The sequence below is a fragment of the Phyllopteryx taeniolatus genome, chromosome 16, assembly GCF_024500385.1.
Source record: "Phyllopteryx taeniolatus isolate TA_2022b chromosome 16, UOR_Ptae_1.2, whole genome shotgun sequence".
NCBI lineage: Eukaryota > Metazoa > Chordata > Actinopteri > Syngnathiformes > Syngnathidae > Phyllopteryx > Phyllopteryx taeniolatus.
Window position 1 is genome coordinate 22,446,460 of NC_084517.1, and position 20,481 is coordinate 22,466,940.

At 48.4% G+C, this 20,481-nt stretch overlaps 1 protein-coding gene across 5 annotated transcripts; it reads left to right on the top strand.

Moving 5' to 3' along the window:
* Positions 1 to 2,658: 2,658 nt before the first annotated feature.
* Positions 2,659 to 20,478, top strand: arhgap17b (Rho GTPase activating protein 17b). Of its 5 annotated transcripts, XM_061749396.1 has the most exons (19): positions 2,659 to 3,031; positions 6,345 to 6,384; positions 9,995 to 10,099; positions 10,950 to 11,026; positions 11,112 to 11,223; positions 11,295 to 11,371; positions 12,988 to 13,090; positions 13,182 to 13,250; positions 13,350 to 13,431; positions 13,505 to 13,632; positions 13,865 to 13,976; positions 14,075 to 14,156; positions 14,232 to 14,312; positions 14,416 to 14,529; positions 14,622 to 14,713; positions 15,052 to 15,184; positions 16,748 to 16,869; positions 17,339 to 17,716; positions 19,736 to 20,478. In XM_061749396.1, exons 1-19 carry the CDS (start codon positions 2,979 to 2,981, stop codon positions 19,849 to 19,851), a joined length of 2,076 nt encoding a protein of 691 aa, XP_061605380.1. In that variant the 5' UTR covers positions 2,659 to 2,978; the 3' UTR covers positions 19,852 to 20,478. The 5 variants fall into 5 exon arrangements, with proteins under 5 accessions (XP_061605380.1, XP_061605381.1, XP_061605383.1 ...); XM_061749397.1 differs by lacking the exon at positions 6,345 to 6,384; XM_061749399.1 differs by lacking the exon at positions 15,052 to 15,184 and having other exon boundaries at positions 19,736 to 19,887.
* The last annotated feature ends 3 nt before the right edge of the window (positions 20,479 to 20,481 follow it).

A 20,481-nucleotide genomic window follows, 5' to 3' on the forward strand; every position in this document is an offset into this window, starting at 1 on the left:
TTGACCTCTCTCTCCACTTTTGGCACTGGAAAATGTGCAAATGGAGATTTTCAGAGCCGATGCAAAAGGCCAATATTTGGATATTGGAACTTTATTTCCCCACCACGGTCCGTCAGTTGCATTCATGCGTGCATTTCTTTTTTTCTGTTTCCGCAAAGGACCACCCATCCGAGCCTAGATTTGTACTTTTCTTTACAATTTGATTGTAAATAAAACGAACTTATTCAGAGTTGTCCGGAAACTCCCATTTCTAGAAAGCTGACTGAAGCAATAGCACAGTAATCCCAACATTCGCTTCAGACGAAATCTCGCAAACTGCACATTTCATCATCCGAATAAACGATGGCGAGAATAAAGCTTTTTTTTGTTTTGTTTTGTTTTTCCCTTTGAAAGCTTCACTGCTTAAAATGAATCATCTGTTGAACATAACAGACTAAAATCATTTTCTACATTGAACATAAATAATGCTTGCGGGCCTTCGTGCTGCCCACTCGCGTCCACAAGAGGGCGCCACTCGCGACAGTTTTGCTGTTGTTTTGTTTTGCACAATAAACTTGCGGGGTCGGCTGCATCCAACATGCACGCATGCGTGCAAATACACATTTGGAGACAAATCGCAACATCGTCGAGGTGGAAAAACGTCGCTTGGCATATTTGCGGAGGGTTGCGTCACAGCCTCCATTTTGTGCCTTTGCAGCCCGCCACGCACGTGAGGGGGAAGCTGGCGTTTCGTCACCCGGCCGCCAGATGGCGCTGCAAACATACTGAACACGTGCTCGTTTTGCAATCAAGTGAGCTGCTGTGAAAATGTCAGAACAGTCAAAAATGGGATTTGCAAATGTCGGAGGCACTTACTTTAACTTTGGGCCATGCAGCAGACAACACAATTGGGGAGATGTTTTCCATTCTTGAAAGAAAACGAGAGGTCGGGCAAAAGACTTCATGCAGTTTAGGTCAAATGAAAATCAAGGAAATGACGAGTGAACAAGAAGGAATTTCAGGTGACGAAAGGTCACCTGAAATTGAAAGGAATTGAACCCTCCACGACCAGCTGACTGGTTACCGTTTTCCGAAATCAAAATCGCTGTTGTTTTCAAAGTTCATTAACATAGCGTTAGCTTTTTTGAACATTTGAAAACAATGAACTATGTGTATGTGCCTCAGCTCCCGAATATGCACGCGTGCTCCTCTTCTCTCAAAAAGATGGATGCGTGTAACGATATACGTTGTGGATTGAAGCCACCATATTGAAAGGAGACCTCTTCATGAAGCAATTCAGTTGTACGCCGCTGCAATAATCCAAAAAAGATGAGCAGATTTTGAAAAGCTTCAAATGAAAACATCAAGATGAAAAGGCCGTAAGGACCCAAAGGTGCCCGTAGATGGCGACCGTACGCAAATATTGGACGACTTCCAACTTGAAGGCCTTTTACGTTTCCACTTCGGATTTCCAGGACCGCACGAGGACTTGCCAACATTAGGAACAGACTCAAAGAGTTTGGCCAACATGACAGTTGAAATCAGCTGCGCCGCTCGGGTAGCAAAGCACAAGAGCCACAAAAACTTTGCGCTTATGACTAACCGCGAGGGTCCAGAGGTCAAGTGGCAGGAATCCCAGGCCGATAAGGTCGAGGAGTGCCACGGCTACCACGGAAAACTTTTGTTGACTCGTCCCGAAACGGCGCCGGGTGTTTTAGCGAGGAAAAGTGCAACTTTCTCCAGTCGGCCGCCGCGCTCAACGGCCTGGAAACATTTCATACGACAACGCTTAGGAAATTCGCCGTCGCTTACCTCGTCATAGCTTTGATTTCGTAGACACGTGCAAGCAATTTTCCTGAATCATTCACAATATGCCAACGGCCACTTCATTAAGGACACTCGAAAACGCCGCAGCGCAGACGTTGACGCTGTCGATCATTAAAGTTCCCAAACTGGTTGCGCCCAAAAATACTTAGCTCTCGTGACCAAATTGTACCGAAAAAAAATAGATCGGAGTTCTGAAAGATTAAATGCAACTGTTATGCTCTCAAAAGTTCAATATAACTCAACTGTACAAATGTACTGTACCGGATTTAAAACATAATAATAATAAAGGTGTAAATCGCTGTAAAACTCACTTTATTCAGTGATTCTTTCATAGACCACTAGATGGAGCCTGCGTACCGCTATTATACTACTACCAATAATATTAAAAATCCATGTGCTTTGGTGCCGGTTTGTCAAAATTCTTCTAGCGAATAGAAATAAAATAACACTTTTACAACTGTTGTTTGTTGTACCACTGCAAAAAAAAACAACAACAACCGAACATTTAGTCTTTTGATGTTGTGTTTTTTCAATTCAAATACTGCCTCACCTCACTGCGTAAATTTGCACGATAAAAGACAAAAAAATATATAGACTTTTGACTTTAATTGGAAAAGATATTGAAGTCATATATTTTGAGTCTTCCGCTGTGAAATAAGGTCAATCCAATTCATATGATGCCAGAAGCTACTGTGCAGTTTTACATCACTGCAAACAAGGCCAATCCTCAACCTAATGTTAGTTGAACGCTAATATCTCTCAGGAAGTTATTATTTCTCGTCATGAGGCGGCGGCGGCGGCGGTGTACCTAATCAAGTGTCTTTGCCGCGCGCGTGCACGCGGAGCCTCGACTCACTTCCTGGTTGTGCTCGCGCAGCAGCTGCACTAGTAACCGGCCACGGAGTCACTAGTAGTGCTCGCTGGCACGCCGGCGGCTGTCCGAGTCCCAAGAAGTTCCGCTCGACGTTGGCGTCTTTCGGCTTTCCGTCGTCAACTCGTCGGGGAAGTTTTTGACGCGGCGGCCGCAATGGCGACGACCTAGCCCGACTTTGCCTTTTTTTTTTTTTTTTTCTCTCTTCTCCCCGCTGCCGCTTTGACGGCCAAAAGTTCCGCGAAGGTTTCTGTGGCTTTTGCGTGCTTTCATTTCGAGTGGAAGCAGGAGGGCGAGGAACATGAAGAAACAGTTCAACCGAATGCGGCAACTCGCCAACCAAACAGTCGGGAGGTGAGTTTTGATTCGCACAACACGCGCAGCTTTCATGTCCCAACGGAACATTTGGCCCGTCCTACGTCACGCGGGCGAGGGCCCCCCGTTTACCGGCTGCAAAGTCGCTCCGAGTACTGCTTCGGAACCGGAACGCGCGAGGTTACTGCGCGTAGGAAATAATCGCAGGCCACCTGCGGAAGGTCATGAGCCCAAACTAGACTTGCAGTAACAATGTTTTGATTGTGCTGCTTGTCGTTCGCAGCGCCGTAGAGCTCTGGTATGGAGCCGAACCCGCCCGCCCGTCCGACCGAAGCCCTAAACCCTAAACCCTAACCCGGCCGGCGACCTTGCCGCTCAAACCCCGATAATGTCCCAGTTAGTTCGTCCACCCGTTTTAAGGCTCGTTTCCTGTCTTCAGCGAAGCCAACGTTCTTGTTTTCTGGGAAAAGCCCACGCCAACTCGTACGCTCGGGCCCGAGTCCAGATCGGAACCTGGCACCTCTTGCCCGTCACCCCTATCGGGACTAAAGGCTTCTTTATTCTTTTCGCGCTGACGTCACTGCTGCAGTTCTCCTCCAAGCCGGGGGTGTCGCTACAGCTGCCGTCGGCTGGGACTCCCTTTCTCCTCTGCATTTTGTGGCCGTTTTTCCTTTCCGGAACAAAGCAACAACAACGGCGACCGCGGAACAGCGTCCGCTAGAACAAATGCCCAGATGATGCGTATAATGATGGCGCAGGCGGTATGCGGAACCGAGGGGCGCGCCGAGTACGTCATCGCGGCATGTGACTACAACGGACCAATCGCGAGAGATGATCGCCGCAATATTTTTGGCCGTGTGGGCATCACGCGTCGGTCACGTGACGCGAGTATAAAGAGGCCTTGAGCCGCTACAGAAAACTGAACTCTGAACGCTAACGACCTTTCAAAGAACGCGGTTAATTGTTCCATGCGCTACGCGCACCGCGGACAAACAAAAGTTTCGGGACACCCACCAGATGTAAAAGCAGGAGAAAATACGCTATCCATTTTTGGACGGCAACTTTTGTTTGATGTGGTTGAGGTCAGAGGTCACGGCAGAGGCGAGCGCGCGCTGCGGCGTTCCTCCGTAGATCGCGTCGGTGTCGGAAAAGGCCGCTGACGCCTTACCCTACAGTACAGGCAAAACCCGCTGGTGCAAGCTTTTTTTTGTTTGTTTGTCACGCAGGGTGAGGTGGCCGCAGAGGGAACGAGCGGCGTGAGCCATTTGTGGCTGTTGACGGCCCGTCATGCCAGCGGGCGGGGCCTTAAAGCGACTTGAACGGAAACGTTTGCAAGTTTTGAAGTCCCGCCGGTTAGCGCGGCGGTCTCGTGTACGTCTTTGTTGCGCGTGTTTGGCCGCACGTTTTCCGCTCGGCGGGATCAATGCGGGCATTGTGTGGCGTTTATCCTTGGAACAATGGCTGCCGGTCAGGGTTACACTCCAGTGCAGGTGAATCAAAGCTAATTCAATTCTGACAGCGATTCCCCCCCCCACCCCCCCCTAAAAAAACAAATCAAACACACATCGTTTTTCTCTCCCAGTTGAGCCAACAGGGTGAGTAAGGCAACGATGCAAATCAGGCCGCAACATTTGGTCCCTGGCTTACTGTTAAAACAACGCATTGACTTTTGCCATACAGCATGATACATTTACTGTTTCACTTACTTGACACAGATAGATAGCAAAGCAACGCACATTTATTTATATAGCGCATTTCATACACAATGTGCTTTGCATGATGAAAAGCATTTAAAAACAAAGAAAAAAAAAACAGCTTATAAACATTCAAAACAAAGAGAAACAAACTAAAAATACAATTAAAACAGCATACAGTGCAAGAAATATCATTTAAAAGTGGAAATGCTCTAAAATGCATGTGAAAAAAGAAGAGTTTTTAACCTGGACTTAAAAACATGCTGACTTGGGGCTGACGTCACTCCTGTTGGCAACTTCTTCCATTTGTGTGCACATAAGAGCTAAATGCTGCTTGACCGCGTTTGCTTTGGACTCTGTGCTCCACCGTTTGACCCGACCGAGGGTGTCGATCTCAGAGCCCGACCGGGTTTCTATACCATTAGCATTTCGTTCATGTATTCAGGACTTAAACCGTTTCGTGATTTATAGACCAGCGGCAGAACTTTAAAATCTATTCTAAACGGTCACAACCCGAGCTGCAGCATTCTGAATGAGCTGCAGCTGTTTAATGCTCTTTTTAGGGAGTCCAGTCAGAAGACCATTACAATAGTCAAGTCGACTTGAGATAAAAGCATAGATGAGCCTGTCCTGGTCTGCTTGACACATGCAAGCCTTCACTTTGGATATGTTCTTCTAGATGGTAGAAGGCCGTTTTAGTCATTGATTTGATATGACTGTTGGAAAGTCAGGTCGGAATCTATCGGAACACCAAGGTTTCGGACTTGGTTTTTAAAGAGAGTGACTCCAGGTATTTGCTAACAGCAATCGATCTCAGTTTTGTTGTGGTTTCGTTGAAGAACAATTTGTCTCATCCAGTTATTGATCTGTTCTAGACAGTGACGCAACACCTCAATTGAACTGTGGTCATCTGGAGAGACTGCCGGATATAACTGTGTGTCATCTGCATATGTATATGTGTGTGTATAAAAACATCGGATAAATTGATTAGGTTGGTAATAGAGATCGTCAACATTTGCTGAAGTGAGATTTAAGGAGCGTCGGTCAGTGTGTGCCGTCGTATCGTCCGGCCTTAATCTGCACATTCTCCCGAGAAGCTTTGGTATGATGTCACCATCTCCCGAACGGAGAGTTTTGAGATGTCAAGAAGCCGCTCGACAACGTCTCCTGTTGCAATAACAAAGACGGTGACACACCAGCAGCGTGTTGTTGGGACACGCCAGAGGAATCTGACAGCGCCGTCATAGAAATGCTGAGTGGCTGGCTCTTTCCAGTAAACGCAGTGTTTGAGCGTGCACGTTCTTCTTCTTCTTCTTCTTCTTCTTCTTCTCCTCGTCAAGTGTTACACAGTGTGATGGCTTTTTTCCCACAGAGTCATATTCTGCCGTGTACACAAAAGGCAGCTTGTGCTCGATTGACGTTTGGGCTTGCTTTTGCATCGAGTTAAGTCTCGTGCAGTCGCACTTGAAAATGCGCAGTTGCTGAGCCAGCACAAAACTACGTTATCTTTTTTTTTTTCCCGTACGAAAGAGAGCTTCATTCTGCTTGAAAAGGAATCCGTTAGTTCCAAGGCACGCCTCCCTTTCTAATCTTTCTGCATTGTGTTGTGCCGTTGTTTGCATTGCAATCCAAATTCACGCTCGGCTTTCTCTCGACAGGGCCGAGAAGACCGAGGTGCTGAGTGATGACCTCCTTCAGGTAGATCAATTTGATCGCAGTTTATCTTCCTCAAACACAAATGATGTCCGCGGTACTATTTTCGATGAAAGATCAATATTTGCCGTTGTAGTTAATGAGGGCGTTTAGCTCCCGAGGCGCTCGTTGGGCGTGTTGTTGGTTGCTTCGTTGCACAGTTCCCACTTTGTACAAAGGTGGCGCAGAATTTCATTTTGGTGGAGAAAAAAAGTTGTGCATACAGAATTGGATTTTTCCATTTCAATTCATTTGAACTTTTTACAGCGCACTCAAATATTCAATTTGATTTGGTCTGACGAACATTTTTCACGACTTCACTGATTAACTCACTTGGGTCTCCTGCATCTGTTACCAAATATGCCCCGATAAAAGTCTACATTTGTAAAACTACGGATGGGCGTATTAAGCAATCCATTGATTGTTAAGAATCACGTGTCGAACTGCGGCAAAACGGGGTGCGTTGCTTGCTTGCGACCAGCTTGGACACTGTTGCTTGAGTCTCAACATTCAGAGAAAGACGATTTGCCATCGCATCCGAATATTGAAAACGCAACACGTAATCGATGAAGGACATTTCGTCAAAAGCCCATCCCTATCGTACGGCAAAACTGCTGGAGTGCAGAGGAAGTCCTTTTCCTTTTTCCGTCTGGTAAAGTCATCTTCACTGGCGCCAAGTCGCTCCGTAGGCTTGAAGGCAAACTCTTGGAATTACAACATCAGCGCGAGTCTTTCATTCAGGGCTCCGCGACCGCGACCGCGGGGGGGTGGGGGGAGAGACCTGGCGCAAATCGGGCCAATGTTCGGCTATCTTCAAAATGGCGGAAAGTAAGGCTGACGGCGCTCGGAAAGGCGGGAAGTACTGAGAAACGGCATTTCCCCGCTCGGAGGGAGATTATGTGAAATGAAAGGCTCGGCCTACCGACGACGGGAATCGCGATAGCTGAAGCGAACGGAGCCGGCCCCCCCCCCCCGGAGACGGCTTTTCCTCCGCGGACATTCCTTCGGCGAGGAATGTGATGGTCGACGCAGCGCGAGGCTCGCAATGGCTGCTTCGTCAGTCCTCCTCCTCCGAGACGCGGGCTCAGACGAGAGTCATCTCTCTTTTGGGCTGCGCTTCATTGCGTTCATAGAAGTTTCTCTCCCTTCCGGTCCCCACACCGGCGAGCTCCTGCGTCCCCTCCTCCTCCTCGCAGGCCTCCCGCGTGAAATTCAACCCTTTGATTCTCTCGGCCACATGAGGATAAAAAAGAAGTTGGTAATAATGGCCGTCTTGTAAACCTTTGGACAGCTCACCTCCTTCAGGTCTCAGGCTGCAGGGATTGCGTTAATCGTTAAATTGTCCACGTTTTTTTAAAAAAGGTAGGGAAAATGGTGTGAAAGTAAAAGACTGGAAAAAAGGATTCATGTACGGCCTGCAATACCTGCTTTACACGGTTAAAATAAAATAGGCAGCTTAAAAATCTGCATAGTCTCGCATACATTATGCAAAAACAAGTCCGAAATGTGTTTTGAACTGCTTTGTAAATCTGTCTACACAAGAAGGCAGCCGAAAAGGAAATGCATTCCACAATTTTGGGGCGGCGCACTCCGAGACTGCCGTCACCTTTTTAGCTTTTCATCTCGTGGGAGGAACGGTAAGTCAAAAGTCATCAGCAGACCACACTGACCTAACAGTGATCCTCAAATGATGGGGGGGGGGGGCTGACAAATGTACGACTCTGCAAGCGACTCTTCAAATTTTGTAGACCGGGAGCGATGCGGCCGAACCGACGAGATCCTGACGCAAGCCGAGTTGCGAGCGGGATTTGCAATGGTCACCGAAGCACGAATGATGGTTTCTCGCTCGCAATGAGACGACATGCACCGAAATCGATACAAAAATGATAAGACAAGTGTAAAAAGCAGGTTCAAGTTGCTACTTGTAAAGCTGAGCAACGCATTTGGTGCTCACCTGTCGGTTGAAGGTGCATTTCTGGAACATTACTCTCAAACGTGTTGGTTTCCACCGGCTGCTTCAATTTCTTCCAGCGGGCCTGCAAGTTGAATTGGAACAAGTTGGACCTTGTTCGGCTTGTCTTACAACACCACTAAAGAGTGTCGCTGCAGAATCTTTGCGAGAAGAGAGTGAAAACGGGGCCAGGTAGGAGCCCTGGTGCATTCCAGAATCCCTCTGTCATACACTGGAGAGTTAAAGCTCTCAGGTTGGCAAAATCTCTTGCGTTTTTGCAAAAACAATTCATCCATAAGCCCTTCATCAGCTGCTCCTTTTGGAAAGTGACCGCAAAAAGCCAAAGAAAAAACAAAACGCGCAGCGTTATCTTTTGACGCTTGCTGAATGTAGGTCAAATGACATCATGCACGGGGCCGAGGGTCTTTCCCGTTTGGATGGGGTTCGCGAACGGGAGGGTGCTCCAGTCGCACGCCAGACCTGTTCGAAACTTCGCTGACAAACGGCGCCGAGACCTCGGCGGTCTATCGGGCCGCTGCCGTTCGTTTCTGGCTTCATGACGGGATGCGGCGGAGCTGTCGACGAGCTAAAACTCAGCCCGCCGTCGGCGAAACGGGGAGCTCATGAATCGCCCCCGGACGGCGAAGTTCATCGGCGGCTAAACGGGGAGCAGGAAACGTCTGCCGTGAAAATGGGAAGATGAGAGAGTAAGATGAGAATCTCACACATCATCAGGCGCACTGCTTGTTTATTTTGAAACAGGAAGAGGAAGTGTGCTCTTACATGATGCCATCTTTCGCAGATGTGCTTTCCAAAGTTCAAAAAGAAACTGCTTAATCGGGAGAATTTGCTCGGGGGGGAAATGGCCACTGTAATTAGTTGAAAAACCACCGAGATCGTGAATGAACTCCAAATAATATCAGGTGACCTGTGCCACTGCTCTTAACGTGGCAAAAAAAGAGCTTTTAAGGACTGGCGCGGCGCGGCGCGGCACGGCACGGCACCGTGTGCTGCAACGTGCTGCTTTCCTACTTTCTGAATGCATCACTCGATCTTTAGTAGGATTTCCTACTAAATGTTTCCACATTGACACAAGGCCTTGCTAATCATGCAGTACGTGCTCTCGGAGTGCGTTTAAGTTTGCAGCTATTTTGCCATACCACCCTAATGTGCGTTCTAAATATACAGCCACCATTAGCTTTGTGCTTTTGCCGTAGTGAAGAGGTTTTTAAGAGAAGAAGGTTCCCTGGAAGCTGACAGTTTTTTTCCCAAATGTATGTTTTTGTCTTGCCTGTCTGTATTGTATATTCGTATTATTGTTTTGAATAAGAGTTGCTCAATACCTTGGAAACGGGTTATAATGTACGTTTCGCCGCACAGTTAACGAGACAAATAGAGGCCGTAGACGTTTGCACAGTCTTGTATAGTTTGAATTGAAAGATTTACACCGTCGGGGCTGTAAGTGGTGAATAATGACAACGGAAAGGCCCCAATCCATCCGTCTGTTTTGTTATTTGTCCGTGTTTGGATTCGGAGCCCTCCGCCGTTTCCTTGATGAGAAACCGTTTCAACAAAGCGTGGCATACGCGCGTGCGTGTGTGTGTGTGTGTGTGTGTGTTAACGCGTACAGTGTGTTGTGTTGTGTTGTGTTGTGTTGGCGCGCAGATCGAGAGGCGCATGGAGCTGGTGCGCTTCATGTCGCACAACGCGCACAAGAGGCTGGTGTCCTGTCTGCAGGGCCAGCTGGGCACCGACACGGAGAAGAGACACGTGAGTCCAAGAACACCGACTCACGACAACATCGCGCTCGAACGCACCTTCGCACCTTTGCGCTGTCATCAGCCTCTCGCGTTCGCGCACGAATGTGAAGAACGTTGTCGAGAGAACAACTCCAGCGCTGTCAAAACGTGCGCTTGCGCAATGAATACGACGTTTGTCTCATCACGGAACGCGAAGATAGGAGAGGAACTCGGCGCCAAAATATGTGACACACCCGCATTGGCAAATTCAAATATGCGTATGTACGTCGAAATGCATGAATATGAAATTATATATGAGGCGACACATTGAAATTGGTGAAATTGTGTCGCGTGCGTGTGCATTCCCATTGTGCCATGATGGCACCTTCATTAATTCCAGAATAATAAAAAATGTTGCAGATCAAGAGTTGCTTTCTATGTCAATGCACAAAAAGCAACAATAATAATATAAATATGATCTGCAACATTCTATTAACGAATACAAATAGAAAGTTAAAACATAACTGGAGGTGACTCCAAATATTGTTATAAAACTAATAGTGATGATTCCAACTTTTTAGACAAGATCATGAGTTTTTGCCGCTGATTGGCTGTGAGAAATCGTGCGCGATGTGCACTGCAACCGTATCGGCTCGTACTAAACGCATTTAGCCGCAGCCAACGCGGTTGCCGTGAATTAAGCCTTTCCAAAGACGGGCTCTGCTCTGTTGAGGTGGAACAAAAGCATTTGGGAAAAGTGAAGACCTCAAACAGGTTTGCACTGACTATGGCCCATTATTCATCAGATCATCAATAGTGTGTGTGGGGGGGGGCATAAATAAATGAATAATGCTAAAGTTGTCTTCTTCACGTCCCTTCAGAAAAAGTTGCCCCTGACGGCGTTGTCTCAGGCCATGCAAGAGGGCGGCGCTCAGCTGGGGGACGAGAGTCTGATCGGGTGAGATATCAAATAAACCAACGCAATCGGCCCAATCAGGAACACGTTTTGCGCCTTTCCTTCAATATACGATGTCGGCGAACAGCAAGATGATGGACGTGTGCGGCGAGGCCGAGAGCAGGCTGGCGAGCGAACTGATGCAGCACGAAGTGCAGATCGAGCGAGACGTCCTGGATCCTCTCAACGCGCTGGCCGAGGTGCGACCCCTGCCGGCGTCTCGTTTTTGCCGATTTCTGTTCTCGTGCTTCATACTTGTGATGTCGCACAGGTTGAGATACCCAACATACTAAAACAGAGGAAGCAACTGGCCAAACTGGTCCTGGACTACGACTCAGCCAAGACCAGGTCGTGTTTCAGTTATTCTTGCCGTATGCGAGCCCGAAGGGTGACAGAGGTGCTTGGGTTTTGTTCTGCATTTGTTAAGCATCCGAAAATTTGTAGGCAGACGAAGAAACGGGAGCTGCGACCATCATTTGACTCACTCCAATAATTTGATTTCGAAACATAGTCCAAGCGAAATCTCTGCCTCCAAGCGTCGCAGTGCTCATTTTCCTCACAGACGAAGGTTACTGCAGACTCGCACAGAAAGGAGGTTTTACACGATCACCATTTTTGGGGCCAATCACCGACCGATCAGCAAGTTTAAAAAAAACAAAAAAAAAACAACAAAACAAAACAAAACGATCCCAAGATGGAGCAATGTGTCTACTATTTACATGACTTGTTCATTTATTGTCTCTACTTCTCCTCCACAAGGGTCGCGGGCGTGCCGGAGCCCGTCCGTCCCGGCTCAAATGATTCTCCAGCATTTTCGACAAAAGTTACAACACCAATGACCTCTAGGGGGCATTCAAGAAGTTTAGGTCAAATAACACCATTTCTACTGACAGAAATGACAGAAGGGTGCCGCCTTACTGGAATGAAACGACTTTCCTAAATACTGTTAATGACTTTCCCACTGTCCCGGCTGTATGGACGGACGGGTTTTGACTTTTGAGTCATTTATTGCCCCCACGTTGCGTTTCTTCCTCCTCGTGTACGTTCTTCAGGTGCTCGATCAAATATGAAGCATTTAGATGACGTTCCCCACGACGTACTTCAGTTGCGCACAGACTGCAAATAACTTGCGTGTGGTTTGTCCGAGACACCGCAAAATAGTCCCAGTCGACGTGTTTTTTTTGGCCGACGAGATTGAAAAAACTTTATTGGCCGTCAGATAGTTACAGTACTGCGCAACAAGACACGTGACAAGGCTAAAACTAAACGAGCTTTTGGATCCATACGCGACGAAGACGCGGAGTAAATGTCTTTTGCGGATCGCCGAATTATAACATGAAAGCCGATCACCATAAAATGCTAATTGTCGGCCGATACCACCGATCAGATGGGCGTAAAGTCTAAGAGAAATATGTTGGCCTGATGGTGCCGAACCAGGAGTGCCTAAAAGACCTAGTGTGTCCAAACTTTGGCATCAGTTCACATTTAAAAAAGATTAAGTGCAATGTGTCTACTGTAAAACAGAACTGGCTTGCACAACAGCATGTTTACGATTGCCTACACAATGTAATGTAAACTGGCTAACAGACAGAGGCTAAGACGAGCGCACAACAACAACAACAACAACTCTACACTCTCATTCGCTGGCGCCCACGTCACTCACCATGCCAGGCCCTGCCTTTTAAAGTCATACACACTTAGTCACAGATACTAGTGTGGAACGTGAGCCTGCTGACCCCAAGTGGACAAAAACAATAGCTGCACCTCACATGCATATTTGGTATTTGTATTGTTGTTTAATAATGCAAACTCAATTTCAATCCAATTACTCGAATAATTGTTAGAGTAATCGATTCTAAATATATTTGCTAGGCCTAGAAGAAACCCTGGCATTGTTGGTGCGAATCCAGAACATTTTCAACTTCATGATCGTTTTGAGAGTGCAATGATCGGCTGTTGTGCAGGTGGTACCAAGCAACCAAGTCTAGCAACCAGGCCATGGCAGCCAAGGTGGACCCCCTCAAGGATGAGATGGACGAGGCTCTGAACAAAGTGGAAATGTGTAAAGTAGGTTTCACCTTCAATCTAAATGCAAACAAATTCATGACATCAAATGGTCCTCCTTCTTCTGTTCCGGATCCTGACGCTTTGCCCGCAGGACCAGTTATCGGCAGACATGTACAACTTTGCGTCCAAAGAAGGAGACTATGCACGCCATTATCTCATGGTGGGTACAGCCATGGCTAATTTCACTTTCTTTGACAGTAGCGACAATTCAGATTAAAAATTAAAGTGATCTACATTAATACTTGTAAATGTACACCAGTTACTGGAGGCCCAGGCAGACTACCACAGAAGGTCTCTGGCAGCTCTGGAGCAAGCTATACCGAGTATTCAATTACAGCAAGGTGAGCAGCAAGACATTTGATTACCGGAAGATGACATGAGCACATCAAGACCAAAGTTGACCTTTTTCTGAAGACTCCTGGACGGAGAAGCCGGCGTTCGGCACGGCCCTGGAGGAGCACCTGAAGCGGAGTAACCGTGACATCGCGCTGCCCATCGAGGCCTGCGTCATGATGCTGCTGGAGACGGGCATGAAGGAAGAGGTATCGTCAAGGGTTAGGGGGAGAAGGCTTCTTTCATCATCTCTCATCTCAAATATATTCATCGGTGGCAATTGACGAATATAAACGTCCGTGGCAGTCAATGAGTTGTGAAGTTTTAGGCAGTGATTCTTTTGCGAACAAACTAGAGGGAGCCCATGTAGCACATTTTGAGGATTACTTCCCTTCTGTTTGGCTACTAAGTGTCCTAAATGTAACTTGCATTCACCTGCAGGGTTTGTTCCGAATAGCAGCGGGAGCTTCAAAACTAAAAAAGCTGAAAGCCGCGCTGGACTGTTCCACTTCCCAACTGGAAGAGTTCTACTCCGACCCCCACGCCGTCGCCGGTAACCACCTTTCTATGTCTTTACGACCCCACAAAACCAGAAACCTGATCTGCTTCAGATCATTTTCGCAACACTTTTACCGACTCGTTTGTACACAGGAGCCCTGAAGTCGTACCTCAGGGAACTTCCGGAACCTCTCATGACCTTTGGCCTGTACGACGAGTGGACGCAGGCATCCAAGTAAGAGGACACCCACACCTGCGGCGGTGTGTTCTCGGGATGCGGCAGTGATTCTGGTGTGTGTGTGTGTTTCAGTGTGTCCGACCCTGACAAGAGACTTCAGGCTTTGTGGGTGACGTGTGACCGTTTGCCGAAGACTCACAAAGCCAACTTTAGGTAAGTGTTGTCTGACTTTGCTCACAGGTGACGGAATGCGGGTGTGAGTAAATAAAATTCTGCCGTTACAAAGATAACGTTACTGCTGAATGAATACTTTTAGGTACCTGGTGAAGTTTCTGGCCAAACTGGCTCAAGAGCGCGACGTCAACAAAATGTCCCCCAGCAACATCGCCATCGTCCTGGGCCCCAACCTGCTGTGGGCGAAGACGGAGGGGTGAGGGAACTTTGCGCGTTACGCTCGCGCCACTTTATCTTCATTCGCCGTCATCGTTTTGAGCGGCCCTCTCATCTTTCGGAACCCTTCAGGACGCTGGCGGAAATGGCTGCGGCGACGTCGGTCCACGCGGTCGCCATCATTGAGCCGATCATCCAGCACGCCGATTGGTTCTTTCCTGAAGGTAAACACTCGGTAGTGGTTAGAAAAAGACATCTTCTCTCGCGCCTCAAAAGTTGCTCGGACAAGAAAATCCAAACAAAAGTAGCGGTTAAGCAATTGCAAAGGCATGGGAGGTGACGTATCTCGAGGCGTCACGGTTAAACCATCATCAAATTAATTGCCGATTATTTTGATGATCAATTAATTGTTTGCAGTCATTTCGGCGAGGGTGGTTATGGAACCAAATCAAGTGTAATCTGTGTAATAACGTACAGTCGCCGACCGCCGGTTCACCTGAATGTCCTGTCGTAGAAGGCAAACTGAGCCGTGACGCTTCACTGCCGTCTTTCTTCCGCGCAGAGGTGGACTTCGACGTGTCGGGCATGTTCGCCATGCCCGTCCACCCGGCGGCGTCGGACCCGGAGCTCGAGAGGAAGCGCCCCGGCAGCCTGGTGGGGCAAGACGGGGACGCTCACCCTCCCCGCAAAGACAGGTACCTGTCTCGCGCCAACCTCAGCCTCAGCCTGCCGCTCCCCCTCCCGTCGCGTCCCAAGACGCCGAGCGGGCAGGACCCGCGGGGCCCGGCGGTGTCGGCCCACTACGTGGTGGCCGACGAGTCCGTCACGGTCACCGAAACGCCGACCCAAGAGCCGCCCGGTCCGAACCTTCAGCCTGTGCTCTAGTCCAAAGTAGCTCGCGTGAATCGTCCGAGGGAATGTCTTTGTGTATTTTCAACTTTTGAGTAGAATCCTTTGACATTTGTCGATTTTGCAACATGTGGTCTGAATTCCATTGTGTACTCTTGTGTGATCCCCGTAACTTTCAATTAAAGCTTAGGTCACATGGAGCTCGCTGGTTCTGTGTCGGCTTCCTGGCATCTGTCATGCGCAGCGTTGTCGGTTCCTTTTTGAGCTTTGAGGGGCCATCTGTGTCTGCCGTCCGCTCTCTGTTCCTCCGGAGCTCTCCCGGGCCTTTTCTTACAATTTGTGTGTGTGTGTGGTTTGCCCTCTCCCCTCTCACTTCCGTAGCACTGTTAACCAATATCCGGAGCCCAGCCCGCTTAGAGCCGGCACCTCGATTAGAAAGCAGCCGCGGCTAACCTCGCCCGCCTTGCGACCCATACCGCCCCAGCAGGAGGGCCACGAGACCCGGCCCCCGGGCGCCGCCCCGGAGGCCGAGCGGCCGGGCCCGGGCGCCGGGGGCCCGGCGGTCGCCGCGCAGCCTCGCCACGTCGGCCGGCTCGGCGCGGAGGAGAGCGGGTAAGCGGCGAGGCGGCCGCCGATACGCCCGCGACGCCGCCCGCTCTCAAGCAATCCAAGCCACCCGGATCGCCCTCGCTTCTTACGTTTGTCGGAATCCACCAAATTCCAAAAGCTATGACGAGTTCAATCGCGACGCTTTGTTTACAGGTGATGTTTACGTATTCCTGCCTGTTCGCCGTCTTGGTCGTCTTGCTCTGCCTTCGTCACGCCTTCTTGGTTGTTTGAAATTGATGATTGATCTGATCTGGCGCGACGTTCATTGACAAATGTTGCATCGTTTGATTTTGCTTTTTTTTCTCCTCATGTTGAACCTGCGAGCTTGTTTTCATGTGCATGACAATTAGAGATCGACCGATATGTTTTTTTTATTAGTAGTCAAGGAGGCAGATAACCGATATTTGGAGCCAAAATTCATTCCGACCCTAACCCAAGTCAAAATATTGCAACATCAACATCTTTTCAGATTTGCAACATGTTAGTTTATTTTTAGTCTTGGACGTCTTTGTTTTAAAATTCTAAAAAGTGTAGGGAGCTCCCAGACTCTGCGGGGGGAAAGTTCAAAATTTGAAAATTTCAAAATCATTATCGCAATAACGTGTTCCGAAATGTCAATCTTTCACTTATTTTTGTTCAAACAAAAAAAGTGCAGGGAGTTCAGGGTCGGCAGCATTTGTCATACAAAAAAAAAAAAGGCCGTCTATTCAAAATGCCAAACATCGGTCCATCCCTAAAGACGGCGCCTTAAATGTCGGTCCCGGCGCGGGTCCTGATCGGGACTCGCTGTATTTCCACAGCCCAGCCCGGGAGCTCACATCCACCCCGCCTCCGCAGAGGAACGGTTCGGTCCACCTCACGGCCGGGGCGCCGCAATCCCAGGGTGGCTCCAGGGGGCCCAGCCCTCACATGGTCCGCAGAGGTGAGTGCTGCTCCACGCACAATTGCGCACGCACGCTGCTGCTGCTGCCGCTGCCTTTCACGCAGACGTCGTCTGATCGCCCGATATTTAGCCACTGCCGGGGGTAAAGAGTTAAAAAATAACTACAACTAAAGAGAGCCTTCCGAATTAGAATTTTTAGAACTCAGAAAGTACCTGAAAATATACGACAGGCACTTTGGATTCGTCAGCGGGCAGATGAGCCGCTGTGCTAATAGACGCCAGGCCTCAATTCACCGCACGGGTACAAGCTGTGATGAGAGGCGGAACGGTATCTTTCATATTGGAAGCCATCATTTTGAAAAGCTCTTTAAGATTAAACGCAAATGTATGGAACAAAAGTTAAATACAACTGAACTGTACTTTGGCAGAGATTCTGGTACTCGCTGCGCAACACTCGGTAAATAAGAAGAAATACACTTAGTTGGCTTTTCTCATTTTGTCAACGCAGGCACCAAGAAACAGGCGCCGGCACCGCCCAAGCAAGCCAGTCCCTTCGCCTCTCAGTCCGTCAACCAAAGTTCAACGTCCCCGCACCACCCGCCCGTCGCCCCGAGGCGCCACCCGGGCAAAGAAAGCCCCATCCACGCGCCGCCGAGCCACCCGCCCCCACAGCCGCCGTCGCCGCCCAGGACGCCCACCCCGCCCGACACGCCGCCTCACGACGGCCCCTTCTCCCAGCCGCCCGCCTACCAGTACGGCTCGCTCCCCCGCCCCTCCCGGCCGGCGCCCAAGCCGAGACCCCGGCCCAACATGCCGCCGCCCCCGCAACCCGCCGTCAGCGACGGCTGCAATGGCCTCTTGGGCTCCGCTTCGAAGATCATCACAGGTGAAACGAGTCTCGCGTGTCACGCGGCTGCAGCGCGCTGTACGATGAACGAATTGGCCGTAGAAGCACTTTTCAAATCAGACAATTTTTTATTTTTTATTTTTTAAACAGAATAACATTACATCATGGGCCCAAAAAAAAAAATCCCAAAATCACACACCCTTGCCCTCTTTTTTTTTATTTATACATTTTATTACAACAAAAGAAACAATGACATTCAAACAAACGACCGATATTTTAACACATTACAACATAATGACCTTCAAACAAACCAAAACATGTTTTTGGTATGTTTAAGCATTTCTATATACATATACACACCCTACTATTGTCAAGTGGTGAGCCGCGGCGTATGTCGGCGTTTTATGACGAAACCCACAAAACGAGTTCCAGACGGCGTGAGAATGAAGAAGGCGCTCTGAGTTAACCCCGTATTGACTGCTTTTCATTGGATTGTTTTATATCTGGACGAGAGGTGTTTTCCATTGACAGTCATTATGAGTATCGCGCAAATTTGCATTCTTAAATCTGAAAAGAATGTTAACGCAATCAAGAACACAAAAAGCGAGACGACAGAGAAATGATGCGGCAAAAACGGCGACCACGCTCCCAAAAAGTCTTGACGCTGCGCTTTGGGTTCAAATTTCCCGCCGAATGCACTAAAATGCACTTTACTTTACAGGTCAACGTCATTTCAAGCTTCTCTAACCTTTGAACGGACGTGGCCCTTTCCGCCATGTGCGGCCGACTGCTCAATGTTTTAATACGTTTAGCACAATTAGCTTTTTTTCTAATAAGAAGCTGCTTGACCTGTTAGGGGTCGCCACAGCGTATCATCCTTTCCCACGTAAGCTTATCTCCTGCATCCTCCTCTCCAACACGACATCCATCGAGCTTCTCTTTGCTCTTCCTCTCGCTCTCTTGCCTGGCAGCTCCATCCTCATCATCCTTCTACCAAATCTACTCACTCTCTCTCCTCTGGACGTGTCCAAACCATCGACGTCCGCTCTCTCTAACTTTGTCTCCAAAACATCTCACCTCGGCCGTCCCTCCGATGAGCTCGCTTCTAATTTGATCCAACCCGCTCACTCCGAGAGCGAACCTCAACATCTTCATTTGCTCTGCTTCCTGTTGTCTCTAATCCGTGCATCATGGCTGGCCTCACCATTGTCCTTCATCGTAGCAGAGACTCTTCTGTCACATAACACACCTGACACCCGTTTCTTCACTGCAGCTCTGAATGAAGCTGAATGGCAAAATTCACAACAGCTGTTAATGAAAACAATGAATCTGGGGCAGCACGGCGAGCTCGCGGTGAGCACGTCTGCCTCACAGTCGGGATAGCCTCCAGCTTCCCCGGGACTGCAAATGGATATATTGCAAAGATGTAATTGGACAGAAACAAGAGCTCACTACACTGTTTGTTTGGATGCCTTGCTGGCTGAGTGACATTTTCAGTTGGTTTTTTTTTTTTTTTTTTATAACTGTCTGGCTTTTGGGTTTCACTTGACACGCTGTCTGTGACTGCAGTGACGTGAAGCATGATGGGACGCGTGTGTGTGTGTGTAACATTGCAGATGTCTGAGGTGGCGGCCTGCCCGTAAGACGGGCTTTGCAAGGCAGGTGATGGTAAGACTCGTACTGGCTGAGCCGCCTGGTTTGCTTGCATGCGTTTGTGCGGGCGGGGTTCAGCTCCTAAGTGTGTCGCTCTACACACGACGGACACAGTAGATACGTTGTGTATGTATTGATGCTGTTTAACGCCGCTGTCCAGAGAAACTAACACCTACCTCATGTGTGACTAAACAAAAACTGTGTAGAGCTGTGTGCCCTAGATCATTTGCCACACTGGCCGTGCACACCGAGGACTCCAAAAAAAAACATCACGTGATTTTGAGACAATCCACAAAGAAAGGCAGCGTCGGATTTTTATTCATGACACTGTTACGGAGTCCTTGGTGTGAAGATACACAGTAGCGTATAGTGTGACGTTGACTTTTCCCCATGCGATGCGTGCAGACGGCGGCCTGGACCTAAAGGGGGTCAAACGAGCGTGGATCCCGGAGGTGACGGCGGGCCAACCAGCGGAGCCCCCCGCCGACCCCGACCTACAGGCGGAGAACACCTCGTTGTGAGCGGGACATCGTACCAGCTCGGCGCCGCTCGACTCTTTTGCGACGCTTTCGTGACAATCTGCCGCCAGGCTTGATCGATAGTATTTTTTTTCTATGAATCTATTTAATGCACAGCCAGATCGATTCAAGTGCAAGTGAAATTGAGGACCAAAGAAACGCGATGAGAACGACTTGTGGTTGTTGTTGAGCAAAGGTGCAATAAATATTCAGCACATCTTCCAGTGGCACATATTTGGCTAGTGTAGTTCTTATGCAGTAGTACTAGAGCAAAAGGGACTACCTTGACTTTTACAGTTGTATTTTATTGGACTGACTTACTACACTTTAAATTGCTTGGAGGATATATTTGTTCCAAAAGTGGTTTATTTAATGAATATATATATATTTGACCAAATATATGAAAAGCAAAATGTTTTCCTTTCCTCTTGTTGACAATCCTCAACTTTCTCAGACTCTTCAGCTCGTTCATTGAGATGTCGATTTCATGTTTGTTTTTGCTGATGATGCTGAAAAACTGTTGCTGCATCATTACTTGATGATTAAAGTCTTACAATGTCACATTTGGAGTGTAAAGCATTATATTGAATCTATTTCCAATAAAGCTATATAATGCCACATTTCCTTCAAGTA

Excerpts from the sequence above, each read along its gene's own strand:
- arhgap17b (XM_061749396.1), top strand. The coding sequence starts at position 2,979 with ATGAAGAAACAGTTCAACCGAATGCGGCAACTCGCCAACCAAACAGTC. Across the intron at positions 14,714-15,051 it reads CGATTGGTTCTTTCCTGAAG|AGGTGGACTTCGACGTGTCG; the intron begins GTAAACACTCGG and ends TCTTCCGCGCAG. Across the intron at positions 16,870-17,338 it reads CCCTCACATGGTCCGCAGAG|GCACCAAGAAACAGGCGCCG; the intron begins GTGAGTGCTGCT and ends TTGTCAACGCAG.